Source organism: Nomascus leucogenys, chromosome 9 (genome assembly GCF_006542625.1).
Source record: "Nomascus leucogenys isolate Asia chromosome 9, Asia_NLE_v1, whole genome shotgun sequence".
Lineage (NCBI taxonomy): Eukaryota > Metazoa > Chordata > Mammalia > Primates > Hylobatidae > Nomascus > Nomascus leucogenys.
In genome coordinates, this window is record NC_044389.1 from 46,479,278 (window position 1) to 46,502,225 (window position 22,948).

The 22,948-nt window shown below is 42.5% G+C and overlaps 1 protein-coding gene across 2 annotated transcripts; it reads right to left on the bottom strand.

The window, feature by feature from the left end:
• Positions 1-1,567: 1,567 nt before the first annotated feature.
• On the bottom strand, positions 1,568-21,456 carry ARL9 (ADP ribosylation factor like GTPase 9). Of its 2 annotated transcripts, none has more exons than XM_003268403.4 (4): positions 21,152-21,456; positions 15,312-15,474; positions 7,775-7,950; positions 1,568-1,855 (listed from the first exon to the last, which is right to left on the bottom strand). In XM_003268403.4, exons 2-4 carry the CDS (start codon positions 15,325-15,327, stop codon positions 1,676-1,678), a joined length of 372 nt encoding a protein of 123 aa, XP_003268451.1. In that variant the 5' UTR covers positions 15,328-15,474; positions 21,152-21,456; the 3' UTR covers positions 1,568-1,675. The 2 variants fall into 2 exon arrangements, with proteins under 2 accessions (XP_003268451.1, XP_012354830.2); XM_012499376.2 differs by lacking the exon at positions 21,152-21,456 and adding an exon at positions 20,513-20,998.
• Positions 21,457-22,948: the final 1,492 nt, after the last annotated feature.

Here is a 22,948-nt window from a genome sequence, read left to right on the forward strand (position 1 = left end):
GCCTGACCCCATATTTGTATTACTTCACCACAGATTCCAAATTTTATTTTATTTTATTTTGTTTATTTTTCTTGAGATGGAGGCTTGCTCTGTCGCCCAGGCTGGAGTGCAGTGGTTCGGTCTCGGCTCACTGCAACCTCCGCCTCCTGGATTCAAGCGATTCTCCTGCCTCAGCCTCCTGAGTAGCTGGGATTACAGGTGCCTACCACCACCCCTGGCTAATTTTTTGTATTTTTAGTGGAGACAGGGTTTCATCAGGTTGGCCAGGCTGCTCTTGAACTCCTGACCTCGCGATCCACCCACCTCGGCCTCCCAAAGTGCTGGGATTACAGGTGTGAGCCACCACGCCTGACACCGTATTTGTATTATTTCACCACAGATTCCAAATTTTAAAAGAAAGGATTTATAGAGCAAACTCTCTTTCCAATTTTTTTTAAAACCAAAGCAAGGCACTATAGTTACAAGTTGAATTTACAGAGTGTCTACAAATAAATATAGTTATCACTCTTTCTAGTGAAGAAAGTTCATCTATATAAAAGCAAAATGTTAAGAATTTTAAAAACAGATTCCCCACAATGTTCCTCATCTCGTCTAACAAGCTCCTGGAAAAGAAGCCCCTTCCTAACTCTTTCTGAATACTGTTAATGTTTATTTCTCTAGGGGTTTGACAAAGTTCACTTTCCTCATTGTCCTACCCTGATATTTCTTATGGTGTTAAACAGATCCACTTAATGGAAAGACACCTGTTTTTTTTACTTGAAAAGAGAAAACATACTACAATATATTCAAGGCCAGGTGCAGTGGCTCATCCCTGTAATCCCAGCACTTTATGAGACCGAGGCGGGCAGGATCGCTTGAGCTCAGGAATTCGAGACCAGCCTGGGCCACATGGCAAAACCCCGTCTCTGCTAAAAATAGAAAAATTAGCCGGGCATGGTGGCGTGCACCTCTAGTCCCAGCTACTTGGGAAACTGAGGAGGGAGGATCACCTGAGCTGGGATCACACCACTGAACTCCAGCCTGGGCAACAGAGTGAGACCCCATCCACCCCCACAAAAAAAATTTCATATAATTTCATGCCATTGCAAAACAATAAATGGGACAAATGCTTGCTAATGTTCATTTTACCTTTGTTGATTAAAAATCCCAATACCCCCAATACACTGTTTTACAAATATTTTTAACATTCAAAATCCAAATAGAGATGCTGTTAATATGTTAGCATTATCTTTGTACAGTTGTCCATTGGTATTCTCAGGGAGATTGATTCCAAGATCCTCACAGGTAAATGTGGAGGCTCAAGCTCCTGATGGAAAATGGCATAGTAGTTACATATAACCTACACACATCTACTCGTGTATTTTAAATCATCTTCAGATACTTATAATACCTAATACAATGTAAATGCTATGTAAATAGTTGTTATATTGTATTTTAAAATGTGTATTATTTTTATTGTTGTGTTATTATTCTTTTTGAATGTTTTTGATCCACAGTTCTTGAATCTGCAGATATGGAACCCATGGATATGGAGGGCTGGCTATATACATCCCATGCATTAAGAAAATAGGAAATGGCTTAATTTTTATTTGAAGGTGGAAACCTTTGGCTTCAAGCCTGCCATCCAACACTGATGACATCTCAGTTGTGGGCCGCACAGTGGGCTGAGTCCTGGTCACTGCACATCTGCAGCCAGCTGTGCAATCAAGTCTTTGGCATCTTGCATGGTGGAGGGTATCTCTGAGCCATTCTTAGTCAGGTGGGTTCCAAACAAGAACATCTTCCTGTCATTTCCCACTTCAGATAATGCCAAAGCTTCATGGATATCTGTAACGTGATAGGCTGCTTCCAGATCCTTCATCCGGAGTGGAATAAGAATAGGACAAAGTTGGTTATTTTGCAATCCTTTCAGATAAACACATTTATTACTCTAACTTATTGCTCTCAGTGACCCCACCATTTTCATATAGAGGATATTGTGACTCCATTATTATGAGCCCAGAGGTTGTTCGAATAAAAATGTTTTCATCAGAATTATGCCAGCATTTAGGAGTTATCCAAAAAAAGTATATTCTGGAATGAAGCTAAGCCAATATAATATCTTAATTTTCTAAACGGTGCAGTGAATCTGTTTCTAATTTTGTTTGTTGTTTGTTTAAAGACAGGGTCTTGCTTTGTCGCCCAGGCTGGAGTGCAGTGGCGCGATCTTGACTCACCGCAACCTCTGCCTCCCATGTTCAAGCAATTCTCCTGCCTCACCCTCCTGAGTAGCTGGGACTACAGGTGTGTGCCACCACGCCCCACTCATTTTAAAAAATCTTTTGTAAAGAGGAGCATCTTGCTATGTTGCCCGGGCTGGTGTCAAACTCCTGGCCTCAAGCAATCCTTCCACCTAGGCCTCCCTAACTGCTGGGATTACAGGCATGAGCCACTGCACCCAGCCTAACTTTGTTTTTCCATTTTCCTTTTAATCTTCTAAGATTATTTCAACAGGAGCAATTATTTTCATTTATATTTAATAACAGAAATTTGATTCATCTATTGTTTTAGGTCTATATCATACTTTACCAATTATAGTTCTTGCTACTGTGAGTTTTCTTTTGTGCTCATTATTTCTACTGACCAAAAAAATCCTCAACCAATTTTGGGGAGCAGAGGAAGACAGAGAAGAGAATGGAGAGGGAACAGATTCAGACAAGGTGCAGTGGGAAAAGGAGGCTCAGAGGAGAGACAGGGAAAGAGATGGGGGAGGCTTGGAAGAGGGAAACCCACAGGAAGAGGCAGAGAGGGGAAGACAGGAAGCCTGTGCTTAGGCCCCATGCCAGGGCCAAAACCTCGTTACGATGGAAATGGCAAGGTCAAAACATACATCTTTAACTCTCATACACCAAGTATTATTTAAGCAAATGACCTGTGACATTCCCTTTCATAAATACACAGATTCAGCTATAGTTTTCCAGTCCTTTGTAAAAGTTTTTCACTTCTAAAATTGCATTTGTAATTGGCTTTCTGTTATTTCATAGCATTCCCCCTAAGTTTTAGAAGATCATTTTTAAATCTCTGGAAATAACCTAATATTGTGTCTTTTTTTTTCCTGTATCATATGAACCTATCTTTTTTTTTTTTTTTTTTTTTTTGAGATGGGAGTCTCACCCTGTCACCTAGACTGGAGTGCAGTGGTGCAATCTCGGCTCACTGCAACCTCCGCCTCCCAGGTTCAAGTGATTCCCCTGCCTCAGCCTCCCAAGTAGCTGGGATTACAGGTGTGCACCACCACACCCAGCTAATTTTTCTATTTTTAGTAGAGATGGGTTTTCACCATGTTGCCCAGGCTGGTCTCGAACTCCTGAACTCAGGTGTTCCGCCCGCCTCGGCCTTCCAAAGTGCTGGGATTATAGGCATGGGCCACTGTGCATGTCCCGAACTTATCAAATTCTATCACTTGGAGCCTGTGGGGCTTTTCCTGATGTGCTGTCCATGGTACCTCGCTGGAGTTGATTACCTCTCTGGATATTGGTAGTTGCCTGTTTGAAACCTGAATTTGTTTAGAGCCTATGCTAACTTTTTGAACAGTGTTAATGGATCCAGTAACATGCGAATGATGTCTCAGGTTAATAAATTCACTGGTGGAGTTGGAGAGGAAGAAAAAGGAGAGGGAGGGAGGGTGATGGATGGGAGAAGGGGTTCTCTGTAATGATAAAGCACATCAGGCAAAAATACCTGGTGTATTCCACACTTTCCTCTACGTGCCTTAATAGAGGTCATAACCCAAAGAGTAAAGATAGTAAGATGACTTTTTGAAAACCCTTATATAATAACTTGAACCAGCGAGTCACCTAAAAGATTGTACCAAATATTTTGGCCAAGGAATATAAACAAAGATGCATTAATCTTAAACTAGGATATTCAAATCTTTTATCATCAAGGCCCAATAAAAGTTATAAATGTGATAACAAATGGCTCTGTTTATTCAGTTTGCTGAAGATAACGGATACAAACCATAAGGCACAGTACTGATAAATTTGAATATTAAAAATGAAAATCACTTGGGTGCAGTGGCTCACATCTATAATCCCAACACTTTGGGATGCTGAGGTGGGCAGATTGTTTGAGCCTAGGAGTTCAAGACCAGCCGAGAAACAGGGTGAAATCCCATCTCTACAAAAAATGCCCAAAAAATTGAGCTGGGCATGGTGGTGCACACCTGTAATCCCAGCTACTAGGGAGGCTGAGGTAGGAGGATCACCTGAGCCTGGGGAAATTGAGACTGCATTGAGCTATGATCATGCCACTGCACTGCACTCCAGCCTGGGCGACAGAGTGAGACCCTGTCTCAAAAAAAAAAAAGGTCCGAACGCAGTGACTCACGCCTGTAATCCCAGCACTTTGGGAGGCCGACGCAGGTAGATTGCTTGAGCCCCATAGTTCGAGACCAGGCTGGGCGACATGACGAAAACCTGTCTCTACAAAAAATGCAAAATTAGCCGGGTGTGGTAGCTCGTGTCTGTAGTCCCAGCTACTTGGGAGGCTGAGGTGGGAGAATTGCTTAAGCCTGGGAAGTGGAGGTTGCAGTGAGCCGAGATCACACCACTGTACTCCAGTTTGGGCGACGGAGTGAGACTCTGTCAAAAAAAAAAAAAAAAGAAAAGAAAAGAGAGGGATGGAGGGGAGGGGAGGGAAGAAAATCTTTTGTATAAAAGTAAGCAAAGTAAAATGATAAGCCACCAGGATGCTGGAAAAGATCATTGTAATGCACATAACTAACAAAGAATTATTTTTTCCAAATGATATGAAAGACTCCTACAACTGAAATAAGAAAGATAAACACCCTAGTAGGAATTCGGGAAAACATATTAATAGGCAATTTACAGACGTGGAGACTAATAAACATCTGAAAAAATGTTCAAACTCACAAGTAGTTAAGGAAATGCACATTAGAATAATAAAAAACAAGTTCACCCATCAGATTGGCAAAAATGAAAAAGTCTGACAATACCAAGTATTGACAAGGATGTAGAGCTGCAAAAACTGTCAATTCTGCTGGTGGAAGAATAAATTTATGCAACATCTTTGGAGAGTAACTTGGTGATATCTAATAAAACAGAATATGTACAAATCCAAAATCCCAGCAATTATTTTAGGCATATCCACAGCAAAATGTTCATACACATCCACAAAGGGACACATACATGAAGGCTCACTGGCGGCACTGTTAAGAACAATAAAAAATTGGAAATAACTCAAAATTCCCAGCAGTAAGAAAATGGTAACATTTTGGTATATTAATGCTATGGAATACTATACAGCTCACTTACATGTACCATGATCTTCTAAATCTTTGTAGTTTATGGTACTTAAGATGCTCCACTTAAAAACAAAACAATAAAAGCATCAGCCTCTCTCTCTCTCTTTTTTTTTTTTTTTGAGACAGAGTCTCACTCTGTCACCCAGGCTGGAGTGCAGTGGCACGATCTCGGCTCACTGCAACCTCTGCCTCCCAGGTTCAAGTGATTCTCCTGCCTCGGCCTCCTGAACAGCTGGGACTACAGGCATGCGCCACCATGCCTGGCTAATTTTCATATTTTTTAGTAGAGACGGGGTTTCACCATGTTGGCCAGGCTGGTCTCGAACTCCTGACCTCGTGATCCAACCACCTCGGCCTCCCAAAGTGCTGGGATAACAGGCATGAGCCACCACGCCCAGCCCAACCTCTCTTTTAAAATGCCAGCAAAATGTCAAAATCTGCCGGACTAGCTTCCGTACTGGACTTTAACATAGGCTCCTATTTTAGGTCATCATTTATAATTACTTAGTTTACTTCCATATACATTCACCCATAGAAGTAGTAGGAGAAAAGTCAGGAATTGAGCTCTTCTATGATTGGCAAACCTAACAATTGAGAAAGGGACTTCAGCATTACAATATTATAGATGTTTAATTTTTTTCAATTTTTATTGTGTTAAATACATATAACAAAATCTTTCTCCTTATCTTAAGTGTACAGTTCGGTGGCATTAAGTATATTCACATTGTTATACAACTATCACCACCATCCATCTCCAAAGCTTTTATCTGCAAAACTGAAACTCTGTATCCATTAAATGATAACTGCACATTCCTCCCTCCCACAACCCATGGAAATCACCACTCCACTTTCTGTTTTTATCAATCTGACAACTCTAGGTACCTCGTATAAATGGAATCATACAGTATTTGCCCTTTTGTGAGTGGCTTATTCACTTAGCATAATGTTCTCAAGGTTCATCCATGTCAGAACATGTGTCTGAATTTCCTTCCCTTTTAAGGCTGAACAAGATCCTATAGCCGGGTGCGGTGGTTCACACCTGTTATCCCAGCACTTTGGGAGGCCCAGGTGGGTGGATCACTTGAGGCCAAAAGTTCAAGATCAGCGTGGCCAACATAGAGAAACTCTGTCTCTACTAAAAATACAAAAATTAGCTGAGTGTGGTGGCATGTGCCTGTAGTCCCAGCTACTCAGGAGGTTAAGGCATGAGAATCACTTGAACCCGGGAGGCAGAGGTTGTGGTTAGCTGAAATTGCACCATTGCACTCCAGCCTGGGAGACAGAGCAAGGCTCTGTCTCAAAAAAAAAAAAAAAAAAAAGTCAGGAGTGGTGGCGCATGCCTGTAATCCTAGCCACTTGGGAGGCTGAGGCATGAGACTCACTTGAACCCAGGAGGTAATGAGCTGAGATCACACCACTGCACTCCAGCCTGGGTGCTAGAGCAGAACTCTGTCTTAAAAAAAAAAAAAATCCCTTTGCATGTGCATACCGTATTTTATATATCCATTTATCTTGGATAGCTTCCATTTTTGGCTGTTATGGGTAATGCTGCTATGAACATATCATAAAAAACATAAAACATACAAAACAATGCAAAACATAAAACAGCCAAACATATGAATATCAATTTGAGTCCCTGCTGTTAATTCTTTTCACTGTATACCCAGAAGTGGAATTGCTGCATCATAAGGGAATTCTATTTTTGATTTTTTTTTTTTTTGAGATAGAGTCTCACTCTGTTGCCCAGGCTGGAGTGCAGTGGCGCGATCTTGGCTCACTGCAATCTCTGCCTCCCGGGGTCACGCCATTCTCCTGCCTCAGCCTCCCGAGTAGCTGGGACTACAGGCGCCCGCCACCACTCCCAGCTAATCTTTTGTATTTTAGTAGAGACAGGGTTTCACCATGGTAGCCAGGATGGTCTAAATCTCCTGACCTCATGATCCCCCACCCCTGGCCTCCCAAAGTGCTGGGATTACAGGCGTGTGCCACCGTGCCCAGCCTCTATTTTTGATTCTTTTGCGGAACCACATTACAGTTTTCCATAGCAGCTCTACCATTTTACATTCTCACCAACCGTGCACAAGGGTTCCAAATTCTCCACATATATTTAATATTTTTAATGCATGTGTAGAATAAGTTCAGGTCAATAGATCTAAAGCAAAATGATTTCTTTATACATGGTAGCCACTCAAATATTTTGTTGAATCAAATTTAACAGTATGTATTTATTGAACTAAGTTCAACACACATCTGTTGAATTCCTGGCATGCACAAGACAGTATACTAGGTATTACAAGGGACACAAAAATGAACAAGTCTCCACCCTCAAGGTGTTTATAATCCAAGAGCTCTAATAAACATAAACTGAGTTAAATATATAGCATATTGTCCACTATCTAGCTATTAAAAGTATACGTTTCTTGTATTACAAAACTCTTGAGTACAATTTATATTTGCACAGATTTTTACCTGTTTGTTTGCAAACACAACCAGAGGAAGTACTGGGTTTGCTGCAATTAGCTGATGAAGGTATTTCTTGGCCTCAGGTAATCGGCTGTGATTTGCTGAATCCACCACAAAGATCAGCAGCAATCCCTTGGATAGGTACGTTTCCCAGTAGGACCGAAAAGGTTCACTGCCACCAACTACAGAGAATAGTAGACGAAGAAGACACACACACACAAAATCACAGAAGCACCCACCCAGGGAGCAGGGAGAGCACATCTAGATTTCTGAACACAGGACAGCTGTTTTGATAAAATATCACCGTGTTAGAGTGTACCCAGTCCTCAGAGTGACCAGAGGCATGTTAGCGGGAAACTGGTTGGTGAGCAGAACCATCACAAGTGGTTCATTCATAACTGTATCATAAAAGATCAGTAGAGAGACGCTAAATACTACAGTGGATGTCTCCCGATCCCATTGTCCACAGCAGCCATGTCAGCCACTGCATGTTTATCAGTTATAGCTCAGAAAATGGGAGTAAGGCCAGGTGCAGTTGCTCACACCTGTAATCCCAACATTTTGGGAGGCTGAGGCAGGAGGACTGCTTGAGCCCAATAGCTCAAGACCAGCCTGGGCGACAGGGTGAGGCCCTGTCTCTACAAAAATAAAAACTAAAAAAATGAGTCGGTGTGGTGGTGCATGCTGGTGGTGCATGCCAGTGGTGCATGCCTGTGCTGCTAGCGACTAGAGAGGTTGAAGTGGAAGGATCACTTGAGCCCAGGAAGTGCAGTGGTGTGAACAGGGCTACAGTGAGCTGTGTTTGCACCACCACACTCCAGAGTGAGACCCCCATCTATCTAAAAAAAAGAAAGAAAAGAAAAAGAAAATGGGAGTATGCTACTGAAATAATTAAGAATGGAAAGGATGGTAGGCTAAAATACACATTAAAATAATTTTTAAATGAACTGAGTTCATTGGCTAGTCTCACTTGCACAATTATTTTCCTTTGTCAAAATCCCAGAACTAACTTCTGCTCTTAATATTGCACTGAGAGCTAATATGATCCTGTGGGTATTCAGGAATATTTGCTTCAGAAAAAAAAAATGCCTTTTGATTACTTCATCCTGCTGATTCTTCCCGGAATAAACTTTTTGGTTAATGATAATAACATATATACAATGGATTTTATTTTTATTTTTGTCCTAGGAGGAGTATTGGCAAACCATGGCCCACAGTTCAAATCTGACCAACTGCCTATTTTTGTACAGCTCACTAGGTAAAAATAGCTTTTACATGTCTAAATTTTGGAGAAAAAAAAAAGGCAGAACAACATTTTCTAATACAGGACTATTATATCAAATTTAGATTTTGGTGCCCAGAAATAAACTTTTATAGTAACACTAACATATATATATATAATGTATTGTCTATGACTGCTTTCTCAAGACAGAGTTGAGTGGTTGCAACAGAGAGCATGTGGCCTGCAAAGCATAAATTAGTTCCTATGTAGTCCTTGACAGAAAAACTTTTTGGACCTCTGTTTCAAGAACTTAACAAAAGTATTTTAAATGCTAACAAGAAAGGATCTTTGCCTTTCCTTTGGCTTCCTTTCTACAGAGGTAGGCTAGTCATTCTTTGAAGTATTTTGTGTTTTTAATTTGTTAAAATAGTGCTGTGTGACCTTCTAAGTAACTCATATGGTTTTAACACACATAGTTTAAACATCAGTGGACATTTGGGTCGTTCCTCATTTCTTGCTACAATAAACAATGCTGCTCTAAACATTTTTGTATTTGTCTCCTGAGGTGCATACAAGCAAGAGTTTCTCCAGTTATCTAAGCATGTAACTAATGCCAAATACGCCAAATTGTTTTCCAGAGAAGTTGGTACCAATACACACTCTGCCAACAGCTAATAGCCAATAAATTTCCTCTATATCCACATCCTCTTTTTATTTTTATTTTATTTTTTCCTTGAAACAAGGTTGTGCTCTGTCATCCAGGCTGGAGGGCAGTGGTGCAATCTCCACTCACTGCGACCTCTGCCTTCTGGGCTCAAGCGATCCTCCTTTCTCAGCCTCACCAGTAGCTGGGACTACAAGCACGAGCCACCATGCCTGGCTAATTTTGTATTTTCTGTAGAGCTGGGTTTTGCCATGTCGCCCAGGCTGGTCTTGAACCCTTGAACTCCAGTGATCCACCCACCTTGGCTTCCCAAAGTGCTGGGATTACAGGTGTGAGCCACTGCACCTGGCCACATCCTCTTCAAAACTTGATATTATTGGATTTCTTTTTTTTATTTTTTATTTTGCCTAATTTGAATTCTACTTACTGATCAAGTTGAGTATTTTTCATATGTTCACTTCTAATTTGTTTTATGTGAAATGTTATTCATGTCTTTTGCCAATGTTTTTATGTTGTCTTTATTTGTAGGAGTTCTTTATATATTCTGGATACTAGGCATTTGCTTGGATGTGTTGCATGTATCTTCCCCTATTTTGTGGCATCTTTTTAATGAACAGATGTTTTCCATTTTAATGTAGTTAAATTTATCCATCTTTCTTGTGGTTATTATTTTTTGTATCCTGTTTAAAAAATCTTTCTCTATCCTGAAGTCATAAGGATAGTCTATATTTTCTCCACAAAGCTTTTTACATTTGGCTTTTATCCATCGGAAATTGATGTATACATTTGCATGCATAGGAGGCAGGAAACTAATTTCATTTTTATTCCATGTTGTCCCTGCACCATTTATTGAACAGTTTCCCCAGTGGACTCTCTAGTCTGTTCCTTTGGTCGTTTTGTTTATTCTTGTGCCAACACCACAAATTTTAGTTTCATAGCTTTATAATAAGATTTGATACTTGACAGGACAAGTCCATCCTTCTTATTAATTTCTTCAAGAGTGTCTTGGCTTTCTTTACCCCTTTGCTCACCCATGTAAATTTTAGCCTCAGTTTGTCAAACTCTTTTTAAAAAATCTTGTTGAGCTATTGATTGGAATTGAATTGTATCTAAACGTCAATTTGGGGATAATTAATTTTTTTGATATAATGTCTACCTATTCATGAAAACTGTGTTATGTCTCTAGGTCTTCTGATGTTTTTCAATGACATCTACACATTTTCTCTTTATAGAGACACATTTTTTTGTTTGATTTATTCCTATCTTTTGTTGCTATTGAAAATGGCTACATGCTGCTGGATAGCAGAAATACAATTAATTTTATATTTTTATATACAGTTATCTTGCCAAGCTGTTATCATTTCTAATAATTTGAAGGGTGTTTTAGGCTTTGAAGACAATTATATCATTTGTAAATAAGTACTGTTTTATTTCTTCCTTTCTAATTCTTAGGCCTTTTATTTCTTTTTCTCAAACTGACTAGAACCTCCTGTATAATGTTGAATGAAAGTACTTCTAACATTTAGTACTTTCTGTTTAGGAGTAAAGTTTTCTGAGGTTTCGATGGGTTAAGGAATTCCCATTTATTTTTAACTTATTAAGAATTTCTATCATAAATGGAAACTGAATTTAGCAGATTTTTTTCTGCTTTTATTAAGGTGATTATGTTTTTTACTTTGATGGATAAAGTCGTGAATGACATATTTTTTTCAAAAATTTTTTTTTTTTTTTTTTTTTTTTGAGATGGAGTTTCGCTCTTGTCATCCAGACTGGATGGAGTGCAGTGGCATGATCTCAGCTCACTCTCCACCTCCTGGGTTGAAGCAATTCTTCTGCTTCAACCTCCTGAGTAGCTGGGATTACAGGCACCTGCCACCATGCCTGGCTAATTTTTGTATTTTTAGTAGAGACAGGGTTTCACCATTTTGGGCCAGGCTGGTCTTGAACTCCTGACTTTAGGTGAGTGATCCGCCAACTTGGCCTCCCAAAGTGCTAGAGTTACAGGCATAAGCCACCACATCTGGCTATTTTTCAAATGTTAAACCAACCTTTCATTCTTGGAGAAACTCATCTGGTGATACATTATCTCTTTAATATATTAACTGAATTTAGTTTACTACAATTTTGTTCAGCTTTCTACATTTCCATTTCTTATACTATCTTTGCTGGTTTGGATATACAGTGACCTCATACTGTGAGTTGGAGAGCATTTCTTTTTTTCCCCTATTCTCTGAAAGAATTTATGTAAGATTAAGATTGATAAAAGCCCACCTATAAACCAACTGATCTGGTGTTTTTCATTATAGGATGATTTTTTGCTATTGATTTCTTTAAAAGTTTTAAATTCTTTAATATTCCTATTTCTTATTGGGTCTATTTTCCTAAGACACATATTTGGAGGATTTTTGCCACTTATCCAGGACTTTATATCTATTGGTACAAATTTGTTAATACAGGTATTATACTCTTGTCATCCTAATCAATGATATGCCCTTTTTCCTTCATGACATTATTTATTTGTGGTTTCCAGATTTTCCTTAATGAATTTCACCAGAAATTTGTCTATTTTGTTTATCTATTCAAGGAACTAACTTTTGACTTTGCTGATCTTTGCTACCATGTCTTCATCAATTTCATTGGCTTCATGTCTTTATTATCTCTCCCTCTACCCTCTTTGGTTTTATTCTGTTGTTCTTTTACCTAATTTACATTGCATATTTAACCTATAAGTTTTCAGCTATTTTCCTTTCAGCTAGCTATAAGCATTTAAGATTATAAATGCTTTAAATGCTAGTTTTGATCAGTAGATTTTGTCATCTTCTTTTTTGAGACACGGTTTCACTTTGTTGCCCAGGCTGGAATGCAGTGACGTGATCATGGCTCACTGCAACTTCTGCCTTCTGGGCACAAGCGATCCTCCTGCCTCAGCCTCCAGAGTAGCTGGGACTACAGGCATGCACCACCATGCTCAGCTCATTTTTTATATTTTTTGTATAGGTAGGGTTTTGCCATGTTGCCTAGGTTGTTCTCAAACTCCTGGACTCAAGTAATCCACCTGCCCTGGCCTCTCAAAGTGCTAGGATTACAGGTGTGAGCCACCGTGCCTGGCCTGAACTCATATTTGATTAATCTTAATTTATGAGAATACTGGGGGGCTTTGCTTCAGAATTAGAAACTGGGGGAGCTACTGACTGGGAGCAGGTTAGCACTCTTCCAGGGGCCCTCGTGTCATGCAGGCATCTTAGTTAGTTCTTTCCTATTTTGTCTCAGGCCCACTGAGATTAAATACTGGTATGTGCCTCTAGATAACACCACTTTTCTCTTTGCTTATCTACTGTGGCTGCCACTCCAGTTTGAACTCACGAGTTGTTTTATTTTTCTTTCTTTGGGAGGAGGGAAAGAGCAGGAAGAGTAAAGCAGGTAGCCTTGAAAATTTGTCTAACTTGTTGCAAGTTCTTAGATGCTTTAAAAAATAAATTTTAACCAGGATTTGTGGTTTTGTCACAGGAAGGCCTTTCAAAAACTATAATAGCAACTGAAATCTCTCCATTTATTTTTGCCACTACTTTTTTGTGCATAAACTACAAGAATTTTTTAAAGATTAAGATGATCTGTAGAATGTTGATGAAGAGATATAGGCAAAATTATATGTGAATATATCATTTCTACAAATAGGCTTATACAATAAAACTTCACCTCCCACCAATCCCCAACATACTCCAAGTGTTACACAATAGCATAACAGCCCATACAGATTTATATCACTGAATACCACTGGATGCTGCATCCTAAAAAAAAGCCTCCTTAGAAGCTCTGCCCTGTGGCATTATGAAAATTTACCTAAACTGATGGCTTAATATAGCCACTGTGCAGACACACATTTTAAAACTCAAAGATTGCAAGTGTAAACTGCTATTCTTTTTCAGGATATTGATGATCATGATAAAAATCGTGAACACAGTTGGCACTTAATGCATTTTTGTTGAATACGTACTATTTGCCAGACATTGGGTATGCATTGTTGAACAAAACAAGTATAGCAAAAGTTACCATCCAGTTGGGTGGACAGATCAAAAACAAATAAAAATAAAAAGTGAATGTTATTAAAAACCTTATGGAGGAGGCAAACAGCATTGGGGAACATACTTAGAAAGAATGATTTTTATGGGCTGGGCGCAGTGGCTCACGGCTGAATCTGAGCACTTTGGGAGGCCAAAGTGGTGGGTGGATCATCTGAGGTCAGGAGTTCGAGACCAGCCTGGCCAACATGGTGAAACCCCGTCTCTACTAAAAATACAAAATAATTAGCCGGGCATGATGGTGTGTCCCTGTAATCCCAGCTATTCAGGAGACTGAGGCAAGAGAATCGCTTGAACCTAGGAGGCAGAGGTTGCAGTGAGCTGAGATCGCACCACTGCACTCCAGCCTGGGTGACAGAGCAGGACTCTGTCTCAAAAAAAAAAAAAAAGAATGATTGATTTTATGGGGCCATGTAAGCTAATACCTGAAGGCTAAGGAGCAAGCCGTCATGGGAAGAGCAGGGGTAGTACTATCTCTGACAGAAGGCACACCCAAGAAAGCTCTTTTAAAAGGAGAGAAAGAAAGGAGTACAATAAGCCTGGGGTGAGGTAAGGTTAGGGAGGAGGCAGTTTATGAAGAGCCTCATGGGTCATAACAAAGACTTTGGATTTTATTACAAGGATGAGATCTCCACAGAAGAGTTTTAAATTAGCAAATGATGTACTTAAAAGTATGTGTTAAAATACTGCTCTTCGTAAATGATAAAAGCCAAAGTAAAAAGGTGACTATAATAATCTAATAATCTAAGTAATAGATGATGGAGGTTCCGACTTGCATAGGGGCAGTACAAAGGATGTAACCAATGAATTTGAGAGATGCGTCAGAGATAGCAAAATTCATAGTGTTTTACTTGTGGACTGGAGGTGGGGATGCAAAAGGAGGAGTCAAGGGTGACTCTCAGGTTTCTGGCTAGAGCAACTTGATGGGTATAGAGCCATTTACTGACCAGAAGATTACAGGGAAAGGAACAGATATCAAGCATTTTGTTTTTCCCTTGTTAGGTTTTAGAGGACTTGGATATGTTTGGGCTGGATAGATAAATTTGGGAGCCATTAGCATATAGATGGTATTTAATGCAATGAGGATGGATGAATGTGTAAAGAGAAGACAAGAGGACTTGACCCAACTTCAGGAGACAGTAATATTTAGAGGTGGCGACTCCAGAATTACTATCCAGTAGGGGCCTGTGGACTGCCATCTATTTAGAAGAAGAGGTTTGGAGCTTGTCTATAATTTTATTTGCAGAGAAGCAAGCACACTGTACTTACACTTAGATTGCATGCTCATTTGCAGTAGTGTGGGAAGAAGGCTGATTACAGGAGATTATAGGAGGGAGTGCTAAAGCCTCCCTCTAAATTCCCCTTTATCATCACTACTGTAAAAAGGAGAATATCAAAAAAGCAAAAAGTGATTTCCCCCACAGTGTACCTGGTTATTAAACTACACATCCATTCTAAAAGTCTAGGAAAATTTGATTCAGTGTTAGTTTTCACAAGGACTCAATGTTGCTAACATCATATCTGGCTTAAGAGACAATAAAATGTGGCTATCTTGTAACTAAGGAACAGAGAGCTTACTCTCCAGGAACTCCATTTGGCCGTCTCCAGTGTTGATGCAAACTGCATGGAAACCTTGGGTGGGTGCCACACTGTGCTGTACTCTGTTTGAAGCTAGAGAGTGCAGGACACTGGTTTTTCCCGCTCCATCCAGGCCCAGCACTAGGATTTGCTTGTTTTTCTCCTGTGAAACAAAAAGATAAATCAATAAGCCCATGCTAGCAGGGGCTCATTTTTCTGAGTCTTGGCAGTGGGCCTGCCTGTGGTAGAATCCAATAATATTCTTGGAATTGTAACCAGAATAAAACTCCACGGGCCAGGTGCGGTGGCTCACGCCTGTAATCCCAGCACTTTGGGAGGCTGAGGCAGGAGGATCTCTTGAGGTCAGAAGTTCCAGACCAGCCTGGCCAACATGGTGAAACCCCATCTCTACTAAAAATACAAAAAATTAGCCAAGTGTGATGGCGTGCACCTGTAAGTCCAGCTACTTGGGAGGCTGAGACACAAGAATCACTTGAACCCAGGAGGCAGAGGTTGCAGTGAGCTGAGATCACACATTGAACTCCAGCCTGGGGAACAGAGCGAGACCCTGTCTCCAAAAAAAAAAAAAAAAGATAAAACTTCACGAATATTTTATAGGTCCAGAACAAACTGTACCAACTAGTGAATATTTTCTAATTAGCTGTTCATTATGTGATACTAATTTCACATCCCTCCTCTATCCCCCACCTCCTGATCAGTCTATCAAATAAATACTATCAGCATTTATGAGCAGTGCTATAGATTACAGGACCACTTCTCAGACTTCATTTTGCTTCTTGAATTCGTGTCTATGAATTGGAGACTGCATCTGAATTCATTTTGTTTGGGGTCTTGGGACCTCCGTGGTGCATGTATTGACTGTGCCACTCAGTGCATAAGCATCTAAGGTCTCAATTATTAATTTCTCCTGTCTTCCCAATTGAATAACTAGATTGTAAGATCTCAGGGCAAGGTTTCCCTCTTATACTTTTTTTTTTTGAGTTGGAGTCTTGCTCTCTTGCCCAGGCTGGAGTGCAGTGGCATGATCTCGGCTCACTGCAACCTCCACCTCCTGGGTTCAAGCGGTTCTCCTGCCTCAGCCTCTTGAGTAGCTGAGATTACAGGAACACGCCACCATGCTCCGCAATTTGTATTTTTACTACAGGCGAGGTTTCACCATGTTGGTCAGGCTGGTCTCGAACTCCTGACCTCGTGATCTGCCCACCTTAGCCTCCCAAGGTGCTGGGATTACAGGCATGAGCCACCACACCCGGCCTCCCTCTTATACTTCTTAATATAAGTATCACAATTAAATGAAAAGGTTATAGAAGTTATTAAGCCAGTTTCAATCACAAATGAGTATTTGTTTTAAAAACAGATGAACTTGGGAGGCCAAGGCAGGCAGATCACCTGAGGTCAGGAGTTCGAAACCTGCCTGGCCAATATGGTGGAACCCCGTCTCTACTTAAAATACAAAAAATTAGCCGGGCGTGGTGGCGGGCACCTGTAGTCCCAGCTACTCGGGAGGCTGAGGCAGGAGAATTGCTTGAACCCAGGAGGCAGAGGTTGCAGTGAACCGAGATCACGCCACTGCACCCCAGCCTGGGCAACAGGGGAGACTCCGTCTCAAAAAAAAAAAAAATAGCCCGGTGCAGTGGTGGGTGCCTGTAATCCCAGCTACTTGGGAGGCTGAGGCAGGAGAATCGCTTGAACCTGGGAGGCGGAGGTTGCAGTGAGCCGAGATCGTGCCATTGCACTCCAGCCTGGGCAACAGAGCGAGACAACGTCTCAAAAAAAACCAAACTGATGAACTTGAAGTAAACTTAGAAAGAAGCATTCTAGTCCAGGGGTCGTGGCTCTTATCTGTAATCCCAGCACTTTAGGAGGCTGACACTGGTGGATCACTTGAGGCCAGGAGTTTGGAACCAGCCTGGCCATCACGGCATAACCCTGTCTCTACCAAAAATATAAAAATCAGCCGGGCACGGTGGCACATGCCTATAATCCCAGCTACTCGGGAGGCTGAGGCACAAATTGCTTGAACCCCGGGAAGTGGAGGTTGCAGGAGCTGAGATGACACCACTGCACTCCAGCCTGGGTGATAGAGACTCCATCCCAAAAAAAAAAAAAAAAAAAAAGCATTCTATCAACGTATTAGCCTTAGAATTTTTTTGGCAAATGACTGAGGGACAGAAGGGCAGGCTGGTGTGAAGATCGTACAGAGTGCTCCGAAATGTGGTTTCCAGGGTGTAAACTTTAACATAAACAATAATAAATATGCAACAATATAGCCAGACTGCTCACAGGAATTCAATTCTACTTCTCAAAGATCCTACTAAAGAAGTTTCTTATGCACAAAAAACTCTAATAATTGTCTTCAATGGCGCTGGTTTAGAAATAACAATAATCGTATACATTTCTGTTTGTTCTGCTTGACCTCTAAATGTTGACATTAGACTTAAACTAGATTTCTAGAAAAAAGTGATCTTAAACAGCATTAGAATGTCTGTCCCACTTTCTTTTTAGAAACATCTATGTGAAAATGAGATCTTTTAAGGTCTGGCCTAATAAAGACTTGTACAGAGATCATGATTTATGAAGGCCATATAGTGAATAACAGAATTTGAAAAAAAGTAGGCCGGTGCGGTGGCTCACACCTGTAATCCCAGCACTTTGGGAGGCCAAGGAGGCTGGATCACCTGAGGTCAGGAGTTCGAGAACAGCCTGACCAACATGGTGAAATCCCATCTCTAGTAAAAATACAAAATTAGATGGGCGTGGTGGCAAGTGCCAGTAATCCCAGCTACTGGGGAGGCTAAGGCAGGAGAATCACTTGAACCTGGGAGGTGGAGGTTGCAGTGAGCTGAGATCGCGCCATTGCACTCCAGCCTGGGCAACATGAGTGAAACTCTGTCTCGAAAAAAAAAAAAAAAGAAGAAAAAATGTACGTATTTGTTCTTGGAGCAAATCTTTGATGGCTCTTAAACTAAATTGTATTTTCATAGGTGTCTTCCATCCCTGCCTCTTCTCCATTCCCTTCATTTGCATCTAAATGTTATAATGTCATTCTGAGAGTGGGTCAAGGTAAGGGAGACTTCATTGGATGGCTTACAATTGCACGTTTTAAAGCAATACCGGCACCAAGAAGTGGCAGCCAAGAGTGGATTGTGTCCTGTCAGTATTCACCAGAGGCCCCATTCAGCCTACCCCAACATACTTCATTCATTCTAAGATACACATTCCCCCCACATTCCACATTTTAACATCTCTGAAATTAGAATGTCTTTGACAATCGAGAGTATGTCATATTTTGATTGGGAGAATTTTTTTCTTTTTTTTTTTTTTTGACACAGAATCTCACTCTGTCGCCTAGGGTGGAGTGCAGTGGCACGATCTTGGCTCACTACAACCTCTGCCTCCCAGGTTCACGCGATTTTCCTGCCTCAGCCTCCCGAGTAGCTGTGATTACAAGCACATGCCACCATGCCCAGCTACTTTTTTTGTATTTTTAGTAGAGATGGGGTTTTGCCATGTTGGCCAGGCTGTTCTGGAACTCCTGACCTCAGGTGATCCGCCCACCTTGGCCTCCCAAAGTGCCAGGATTACAGGTGTGAGCCATCGCGCCGGCTTTTTTTTTCTTTCTTAGTGGTACCTAGACTAATGTCATCTTAGGCCCTATAAAATAGTGTGAATTAAAAGCAGTTCCCAGGCCGGGCACAGTGACTCATGCCTATAATCCCAGCACTTTCGGAGGCCAAGGCGGGTGGATCGCTTGAGCTCAGGAGTTGAAGACCAGCCTGGGCAACATGGCGAAACCCCATCTCTACCCAAAATACAGAAATTAGCTAGGCACGGTGGTGTGCACCTGTAATCCCAGCTACTTGGGAGGGTGAGGTGGGAGGATGACTTGAGCCTGGGAGGTGGAGGTTGCAGTGAGCCGAGATCACGCCACTATACTCAAGCCTGGACTACAGAGCCAGACTCTGTCTCAAAAAAACAAAAACAAAAACACCAGTTCCCTTTCCAACCACGTTGCTGTCCCTACGCCCATTCTACTTAGAAATTCTGCATTCAGGCTTCCTCATATTTACCTTCTCCTAAGGAAAGCTGAATTTGTAAAACAGTTCAGACACAAAATGTGATTCTGAACACCATTGTTTTTTGTCAAGTTATTCCTTTAGCCAAATATGGGTCTATGTGTCTGTGTTTTACCAGAGATCAAATCTCTGTTAATCCGTGGTGGCTCACGCCTGTAATCCCAGCACTTTGGGAGGCCGAGGCGGGCGGATTGCTGGAGCCCAGGAGTTTGAGATCAGCCTGGGCTACATGGCGAAACTCCATCTCTGCACAAAAATACAAAAATTAGCTGGACATGGTGGCGTGTGCCTGTAGTGCCAGTCACTGAGGTTAGGAGATGGGGCGGTGCCAGGCTGAGGTGGGAGGATCCCTCCAGCCTGAGAGGCAGAGTGAGACCCTGTCTCAAAAAAGAAAACACACACACACACACACACACGCAAACTGTGTTAATCATTCAAATTGTTTAGAACCAGATTGCAGCTCTAAGCCAAGGAGCCAGCTCAGGAACTCCAGGAGCACAGAGACCATTCAGCTGACCCAAATAATGCCAAGTTTCTAAGACCTGTCAGTTAAAACTTTTCCGCCATCCATTCAGGGTACTGGTGGTCTGAAAACAATGGAGGCATCAACCGCAGCGTCCCCAAACACCTCCTGCATTCAGGAACCCTGCCCCTTCTGACAAAGAACGCATTCAATGCAAAGAAGGGCCTCCCCTTCATGCGGGGAGGGTTCGGGGCTGGTTTCTAAATGTGATCAGGTGGTCTGTGCGCTAGTGTTGCATGCTGGACAGACCTAAGGGCAGTAGAGGGGCCGTTCCCCGTGTCCCCATGAAGACCGAGATCTCTTGTCCCTCAACACTAGACCCAACGAAGGTTAAGACATCAGGGGGATCGCTACAGGGGTAGCGATAAGGGCTAGGGTGGGCAGGGGGCCCGGGAAAAGGGACTGGCGATGGGTCGTTCAAAGTTTGGCACATCCCTTTCATCCATAGGTAAATAGCCCTCAGTTGAGATCCATTCGCTCCCGCGCGGGTCGGGGGCCTCCGACGCAACAGAGACAGCGCTGGGGTCTGAACGGCCGACAAAAGCCTTGGGGCAAGGGGTCCTGGGCACTGGGTCTCTTACCAGCGGCTCGAGCGGGGTCCTTGTCAAGGTGCTGTCCTTGTTCTCCCCTTTCTCTTCTTGTCCCTTAAATTGTTTCTTCTCTGTCTCCTTCCCTTGCTTTGTCCTCTTTTCATCTTTCTCCTCTTTTCTCTTTCTCCTCTCCTGCTTCTCTTGCTTCTCCTTTTCTTTTTGTTTAATTTTCTGCTCCACCTCCTTTCTTTTCACTTTCTCTTCCCTACCCTCTTCTCTGATTGTCTCCTTCTGCGTCTCCTTTTCCTTCTCTTTCTTCTTCACTTTCCCCCTCTCCATCCCCAGCGCCGCGGTTTCCTTCCCTCCCGCCGCGTGCCCGCGTGCTGAGCGGTGGCTCTGGGCCCCGGGTGTGGCTCCCGAGGTGAACGCCCGACGGAGACGTAGGCCCCGCGGCGTAGACAACCCGCGGGCTCTGCCAACCCCGGCACCGCCGCCAACCGCCGCTCACCTCTCGGTTGCAGGGCTTCTTGCAGCCGATTCGCTGAACCCGCAGGGGTACGCAGAGGGAAGGGCGGAGGCGTACGCATGGATTGAGCCCAGCCAACCGAAACCAAGAGGTCCCAACCAGGACGTGGGACAGCTCGGCGGGGTATATCATTGCTGCAGAAAAAGCGTCCCTAACGCGATTACCTCGGGCCAGGCAGGGTGGCTAAGAGCCTTCCACGCGGGCCGCAATCTAAGCAACCTTAGCGTCTGACGTCTCCGGCTTCAATCCCGAGCCCGGCCAGCCTAAGTGCAGAACCCCTGGGGCGTCAGAATCCAGAGGTTCCGGGGAGGATTCTCAGCCTTCCCCCAGCTCCCAACCATGAGCCTGTACTGCTCATGTCATGTATTTCTCCGCCCTCTCCCGAGTAAACTCCACTAGGAGTGTCTTCTCCAGACTACTACCCAGGATTATTAGTTGACTATTGCCCAGGATTATTAAAGACAAATAGAAGAACGTGAATAGGTTCCATTGTTGTTTTTTTTTTTTTTTTTTTTTTTTTTTTGAGACGGAGTCTCTGTCACCCAGGCTGGAGTGCAGTAGTGCGATCTCAGCTCACTGCAACCTCCGCCTCCCGGATACAAGCGATTCTCCTGCCTCGGCCTCCCAAGTAGCTGGGATTACAGGGGTGAGCCACCACGCCAGGCTAATTTTTGTATTTTTAGTAGAGACGGGGTTTCACCATGTTGGCCAGACTGGTTTCAAACTCGTGATCTCAAGTGATCCACCCCGCCTCTGCCTCCCAAAGTGCTGGGATTACAGGCATGAGCCACCGTGCCCGGCCTGTATTTCGCTTTAAAAAAAATTATTCGGAGATAGCCTGCCAGGATCACAGCTGCTAGTAATGCTCAGTATTAAAACTAAAACCAAATAGTCTAGTCACTCCTAATTATCTAATAAATAGTAAATAAGGCACATGAGGGGCTTTTCAAAGGTGGTATTGTTTCTCAAACTGGCTAAGAAATATCTGGAGGGTTCCTTTTATCTTGCTAAACTGAACTCTTTAGTATATTTCAGTTTAGCACAATTATTTATTTTTTGAGACAGTCTCGCTCTGTCAGCCAGGCTGGAGTGCAGTGGCACAATCTCGGCTCACTGCAACTTCCACCTCCTGGGCTCAAGCAATTCTCCTGCCTCAGCCTCCCGAGTAGCTGGGATTACAGGCGTGTGCCACCATGCCCACCTAATTTTCGTATTTTTAGTAGAGACGGGGTTTCACCATGTTGGCCAGGCTGGTCTCGAACTCCTGACTTCAGGTAATCCGCCTGATTGGGCCTCCCAAAGTGCTGGGATTACAGGCATGAGCCACCGCAGCCCTCCAGCACAATTATTATTTTTTGAGACGGAGTTTCACTCTTGTTGCCCAGGCAACAATGGTGCGATCTCAGCTCACTGCAACCTCTACCTCCCAGGTTCAAGCGATTCTTTTGCCTCAGCCTCGCACGTAGCTGGGATTACAGGCATGAGCCACCATGCCCGGCTAATTTTGTATTTTTAGTAGAGACGGGGTTTCTCCACGTTGGTCAGGCTGGTCTCGAACTTCTGACCTGAGGTGACCTGCCTGCCTCGGCCTCCCAGAGTGCTGGGATTACAGGTGCGAGCCATCGTGCCTGGCTACAATTATTTTTTAATGTAATAAACTTATCTTCCTTCATTGTATCTGTTTCAAATAGACTTGTAAGGAACAATGAATGGCAGGTTCCAGAAGGCTTGAGTGATGCAATGATTTTTAAGGTTGGCTGTTCCCAATAGCATTGGAATTGCTATGCTTAATGACTTTTTCAAAAGTTTACTTCTGTTTATACACACACCAAGATGAATTTTCAGTAAGTTTACACTGGGTTCTCTCAATCCCATTAGATTAGTTTTATGGGTTTGCTAAGAGGGACAGTACACACAATTTTGATACTCAGCTTAAAAGAAAATTCTTGGTTATACTAACC

Excerpts from the sequence above, each read along its gene's own strand:
- ARL9 (XM_012499376.2), bottom strand. The coding sequence starts at position 20,800 with ATGGAGAGGGGGAAAGTGAAGAAGAAAGAGAAGGAAAAGGAGACGCAG. Across the intron at positions 15,475-20,512 it reads GGACCCCGCTCGAGCCGCTG|GAGAAAAACAAGCAAATCCT; the intron begins GTAAGAGACCCA and ends TTTGTTTCACAG. Across the intron at positions 7,951-15,311 it reads CCAAATGGAGTTCCTGGAGA|TTGGTGGCAGTGAACCTTTT; the intron begins GTAAGCTCTCTG and ends TATTCTCTGTAG.